The sequence below is a fragment of the Orycteropus afer genome, unplaced genomic scaffold (genome assembly GCF_000298275.1).
Source record: "Orycteropus afer afer isolate SDZICR_OR568_19922 unplaced genomic scaffold, OryAfe1.0 scaffold00460, whole genome shotgun sequence".
NCBI classification, from domain to species: Eukaryota; Metazoa; Chordata; class Mammalia; order Tubulidentata; family Orycteropodidae; genus Orycteropus; species Orycteropus afer.
The window spans coordinates 1,090,565-1,096,417 of record NW_006922047.1 but is presented as its reverse complement, the minus strand read 5'-3'; the positions used below and the strand labels follow the sequence as shown (position 1 = coordinate 1,096,417).

At 56.1% G+C, this 5,853-nt stretch overlaps 1 protein-coding gene across 1 annotated transcript; it reads left to right on the top strand.

The window, feature by feature from the left end:
* The first annotated feature begins 1,360 nt into the window (after positions 1–1,360).
* On the top strand, positions 1,361–3,661 carry NANOS3 (nanos C2HC-type zinc finger 3). The gene is made up of 2 exons (XM_007954429.1): positions 1,361–1,835; positions 3,597–3,661. Exons 1-2 carry the CDS (start codon positions 1,361–1,363, stop codon positions 3,659–3,661), a joined length of 540 nt encoding a protein of 179 aa, XP_007952620.1.
* The last annotated feature ends 2,192 nt before the right edge of the window (positions 3,662–5,853 follow it).

Genomic DNA, 5,853 nt, shown 5'->3' with positions numbered 1-5,853 from the left:
CCCCCCACTCCCCATCACCTGGTCCCAGGAGAAGCCACCAAGGGTTTGGGGGAACATTCAACCTGTCGGTGAGTTTGGGCAGCACAGGCAAACCACCGACCGTTGAGTGGACCCTGAGGCCCGGAACTGCCATCTGCCTGTCGCTACTGCACCTCGAGATGGGGGGGCAGGGGAGCCCCATGGAGAACATGCCCCTCCCCTAGGCCACAGCGAAGGTCACAATCAACATTCATTGTTGTCGGTGGGTTGTGAGGACGGAGGCTAGACCCACCGGGGGATGAATGTCACTGTGGCTGGGCCAGACATAGCCTGGGGGCACCGGACCCCACAGTACCTCCAAAATCTCTCAGCCCGTAGTCCCTTGCCCTGACCCCCAGCCTCTTACCCCTTGCGGAGGGCTGGTGTCTGGAGTTCTGACGGACATGGATTGGATTTGGGGACCAAATCCTGGAGGGTGGGTGGGGCATGCCAGGGTGGAGAGAGGGGGCCAGAAACCTTCTGAAGGAAGGTGGCCAGCTCTGTTCCCAGGAGGGCTCAATAAAGATTTCTTGAATGAATGAATAAAGAAGGAAGGAAGGAAGGGGCCGCTGTGAGGTCCTGGGACCTCATCTCACCCTCCTGGCTCCCACAGACCCCGCTTGTCCTCTGTACATCCTCACATGGGCTGATCCCTCCGTCTGTGCCTGCTGGAGTGACTACTGGCCACACCCTCCCCTCCCCAGCTGAAATGGGGTCTCATTTGATGGGGGAGAATCAAGGAGAAGGCAGGTGCTGGGGGTCCCCCAGGAGCCTGTTCTGTGATGTACTGCTAGGAATGCCCGATCTCTGCACCACCCATCCACACACACCCTGTCCTTGGTCTAGAACACCCCTACAATCTAGACACCAGAGGCCACCCCCCTTCCAGGGCCTGCTAAAACTTTGCAACCTCTTGGGGGGGGGGCACCCGGCCCCACCTCCAGCCCAGTTTCTGAATCCCTCCAGGCCTATCATTGGGGCAGGGCTCAGCCAGGAAGAGGGGTGGCAGGGCAGCAACCCCTCTTAGTGCCCTCTGGGGATGTGGGTCCAGATCACAAGCTCCCCTGCAGCCTTCAGCTTGTTACCCCAGCCCACCAGGGAGACCAGTGCCTCCCCTTGGCAGGTGCACTGAATGGGGGGGTGGGCAAGCCCCCCTGTGACAATATTGAGCCTCCCTTAGCCTGCTCCTCCCCTTTCACACCCCCTTGGAGGTAAGAGGAGGGAACAGACAGCCCAGACTCCCAGGCTCCAGGGAGGGGCAGGGAGGAAGGGGCTGAGGGGCTGAGATCCCTGCAGGCAAGGTTTCTTCTCTCTCAGTCCCTCTGCCTCCCCCCCCCCAGCCATGGGGACCTTCAACCCGTGGACAGATTACCTGGGTCTGGCAAGCCTGGTAGGGGCGCTGCATGGGGAAGAGGAGCCTGAGACCAGGCTAGACCCCGAGCCAGAACCAGAGCCAGGTCCAGGGGATCAGAGGCCCAGCCCGAAATCCTCACTGGGCCCTGAACTCCTGTGCTCCTTCTGCAAACACAACGGTGAGTCCCGGGCCATCTACCAGTCCCACGTGCTCAAGGACGAGGCGGGCCGGGTGCTGTGCCCCATCCTTCGAGACTACGTGTGCCCGCAGTGTGGTGCCACGCGGGAGCGCGCCCACACCCGCCGTTTCTGCCCGCTCACTGGCCACGGCTACACCTCTGTGTACAGCTACACCACCCGCAACTCAGCTGGCAAGAGGCTCATTCGGCCGGACAAAGCAAGGACGCAGGACCCAGGGCACCGAGGAGGAGGAGCAGGAGGAGGAGGAGGAGGAGGAAGAACAGGTGGAGTGGGGTTGCCGTGGAGGGGCCTTGGAGGGGCCTTGGAGCCAGACTGCCTTGGCCATGGCACTGTACCCTTCTGGGCTTCTGTGAATTGGGATTAATGCCAGTGCCAGCCCTGGAGGGCGGGGGGAGGAGCAGGGATCCTTGAACACTGTTAGAATAGTGTTCTAGAAGTGGTGCTCAAGGTGGAGAAGGTTTGCTGTGTGTCCTTTGGTTAGTCACTCTCCCTCTCTGGACCCATGGAAGAAAAAATGCTGCCCTTTTTTCCAGGTGCAGGTGCTCGGCAGGGGCATGAGAGTGGGGTGGGGATAGTTACAGCAGGGGCTCCAGTCTCACAGGGCACTTATGACCTGTGTGGTGTCGGGAACCTCTAGCCGGCGTCCTAATGTCCACTCATTGGCCAGATAGTTTGCGTGTCTGTTCTGTGCCGGTTGTTGGGCCAGGCCAGCAGTGCACAAGACAGACAGGAGAGCAGCAGTTAAAAGGCAGGGCTACCGGTGCTGAACGGGAGCCCAGACCAGGGCTTCCTGGAGGAAGTGACTTCTGGAGGCCTCATTCAGTTAGGTGGGGTTAGGAAAGTAGAATCCAGGCTCTGGGGTTAGGTGTGCAGGGTTTCCAGTACAAGAGCAGGGCCTGTTAAGGCAGTTGGTGAAGTTCAGGATGTTAGGGGATGTTGTGTGTAGAGTGGGTGTTGGAGATCTTGGACCAGCTGAAAGGCCCACAGGGCCTTGTGGGTCCCTTTGAAGGGTTTTGGACTTGGGCACTGGGGAGCCATGGAAAAGGCAAGGCTAGACAGATAGTTCTGGTGGCATAGTGCCTAAGGCATTTGAATGCTAACCAGAAGGCTGGTGGTTCAAACCCACCAGCCAGTCCTCGGAAGGAAGGCTGAGCAGTCTACTTCTGTAGTGATACTGCCTCAGAAACCCAAGGAGGGCTCACTATGAGTTGGATCCAACTCCATGGCAGTGAGGTTTTTTTTGTTTAGTGGAAGGTGGTGTGTGTAGGACTGGAGAGCTCAGGAAGGGTGGATGTGGCTCGTGTGGAGGTGCTCTGAAGGGTGGGAGGGCCTGAGTGTCCTCCCCAACACACACTTCACCTGGCTTCTAGTTTGAGTGAGGATTCTGATTCTGCAGGGCTGGGCTGGGGCCCCAGTATCTGCATTTCTGAAAATTTCCTGCCAGGCCTCTCAATGCTTCAGGGCCACTGGCCAAACTTTGAAGAGCCGGGCCTAAAATCTGCAGCAATTGTTATTACAGGTGCAAAAGATCTCCGAGCTGGGATTTTAAAAGAGAAATCTGACTTAGCACCTTTCATTGCCGTAGGTAGAGGAGGGCCCCTGGGGCAGGGGGCTGTGCTGCCCCCCTGTCGGACTTTGAGCTGCGTATGAGCGGCTGCTGAGCAGGCTAGACTCCTCCCCACTCCCCAAAGCTTGCTTGTGAGCTTTGTGACAGGAATGAAAGACTCCTTCGGAATCACTCCAGGAGGAGATTCTACTCTCTGTGAGTTGTGATGAGGTCCCGCTGGGAGATGCTGGAAGGAAAGGGGCAGAGCTAATGGCTTCAGAACCTTCCTTTTTTCCTTAAATACAAAGGAACAAGAGAGCTGCTCTCCTTGTGTCTGGGGGGCAGAGCACCAGGATATTGACCCAGAAAGGCCAGAAGCCTTCCTGTAACTTACACTGGGTTATAAATGGGAGTGCGAAGTGCTGGCGGTCGCCAGAGGGTAGTGTGCTTTGTCTAAACTGGGGCTGTCCTGGTCCAGGAACGGCCTGGGCTTGCTATTCCAGGAGCAGCCCCCAGGTGGCGCCCGAGCCCCAGCAACGTTAAAGGCTCAAACAGGACTTGAGCGTTCTGGTGGCGCAATGCCTGAGATATCTGACTGTTAACCAGAATGTTGGTGGTTCAAACCCACCAGATGGTCTGCGGAAGGAGGATGGGGCAATCCACTTCCATAAAGATTTTCAGCCTCAGAAACGCAATGGGGGTCGCAATGAGTCAGAATCGACTCCATGGCAGTGAATTTTTTTTTTCTTCCCCGTATTTACTGTGTTTCTATTCCCTTTCTCCCTTTTAAAATACAGGTTCCAAAGGGGCCGAGAAGTCTTCAGGACCCTCGCCTTCTTCCTGTAGTCCTTCCACTACTGCCTAGGAGGCTGGCATTGTGAGGACAAGGACCCAGACTTGGTGGAGGCTGGATTTTGGGGAAGACACACGCTGCAAGAACTTAAGGCCACAGGGGCTGGCTGGGAGCAAAGTTGAAATAGCTCCTATGGGGAAGGAGAATGGTCCCAGGTACCCACCAAACTGCCAGCCCTGTGACCCTGAGCCTGACCTATTCACGCACGCATGGAGTCAGTGGTCAATAAACATCTTACGAATGAAGCAGTGTCAGACGAGGCTGTCCTGGGACTGGGGGAATCCCAGAGTTCTAGGCTGGGGGGTCTCTGGGGGCCTCTTTCCTCTCCCGGCTGCATCAGCTGTGTGTGTTATGTAAGGTGGGGGCCCCCACTGTCCCTGACTGCCATCTGAATTCCCATTGTACGCGCGTCTGTGAGCTGTTGTGCTGAGACAGGAACGTGCATCCCACGGCAGGTGTGGGGCTCCGAGAGGTGGCCCGGCCCCAACTTCTGAGAACATTCTTAGTTGCTATGGGGTCAGCTTTAGGGAGTTTTTTTTTTTTTTCTTTTTTTTTCCTAAATTGTGATTTGGGTGAAAGTTTACAGAGCAAATTCATTTTCTAAATAGCAGTTCACATACACTGGCTCATGACTTTGACTGTATCTCCCAACAGCTCCCCTCCACTTCCTGCCCCTAGTTACCTCTTGCCTGTGTCCTTCCCTCCCATGCATTCCTGCCCACCCCCAGTTGTCTGCCTGTGCATATACAGCCCTTCTATTTTCCCATGATTGATCTAAGGAGTGTATCTATCTCATGTAAATGTTCAGCTCATATGCCTGCCTTTTGTGTGGCTGGAAGCCACAGGTGTGGGTTCAATTCCAGACCTGAAGGGGAGCTAGGGGCCATAGTCTCAGGGGTTCTACCAGGCTCTATGAGACCAACAAACATGCCCCCCCGTAATTTATGATTTTTTTGTTCCACATTACTCTCCCACTCTATCCAGAATCTCCTACATAGATCCCCCTCTGAGTGGTTGACAGTGGTAGCCAGGTACCATCTAGTTCTTCCAGTCTCATAGTCATATAGGCTGAGGTTCGCATGGTGTACCAGTCCCTTGGTCTAGTTTTTTCCATGCATCTTTGGTTTTCTTCATTCTTTTTTGCTCTGGACCAGGAGAGACCCATCATTGCATCTAGGGAGCCATTTTTTTGCAACATCAAGTGTTTCAAAAACTCCCTGAAATGGGTGGGATCCCCACACTGGAGGTAGGGGGCTGATGTAATGGGAATAGAGACAATCAGACTGACCTCCCCATCTTTTATTGGAGAGGAGGTCCTGGTGAATGTTACCATGGACACGTGCCAGGCAGCTCAGACAAGGGAGGGACAAATTGATGAGGGGTCTTGGGAATACACTGGCGGCAGGGAACGGGACTATATCCACTTCTCAATCCACTCTCCTGCCCCTATGGTGGCCGTGCTGAAGGAAGTAGGGGTGGGAAGTGGCTGGCAGTGGTCCCTCTACCTCCCTCCCCCAAGCTGAGGGCTGGCACTAGTCTCCTGTGTCATGGTAGGATTTTGACTTGGCAGGTCTCTGCCCTTGGCTTCTCCAACCCAGGAGGATAGGTGAGTGGGGGTGGGAGAGGCTCTTAGCCTGCAGCAGAGAAACCCGAGGGTTCCTCAGTGCCCCAGGGTGTCTGTGTCCTGGAGGGGCTGGGGAGGGCACTGTATGTTCTGGGAGGTGCAGAAGTGATCCTGGCCGCCTCCTGCACTGGGGCTTCCTGGTGTAAGGAGAGGTGGGAGGCGGCCCTGTCTGGGCCACAGGAGTTGGCCTTGGCTGATTTGACGACAGCAGCAGTGCAGCGCCCTGGGGGCTGTGGTAGGGCTGGTGCGGGATTGGGT

What these genes read in the sequence shown, in the direction of transcription:
- NANOS3 (XM_007954429.1), top strand. Translation starts at nt 1,361, where the DNA reads ATGGGGACCTTCAACCCGTGGACAGATTACCTGGGTCTGGCAAGCCTG. An exon ending in AGGAGGAGGAGGAAGAACAG is followed by an intron (nt 1,836 to 3,596) that starts GTGGAGTGGGGT and finishes GTCCTGGTCCAG; the next exon opens with GAACGGCCTGGGCTTGCTAT.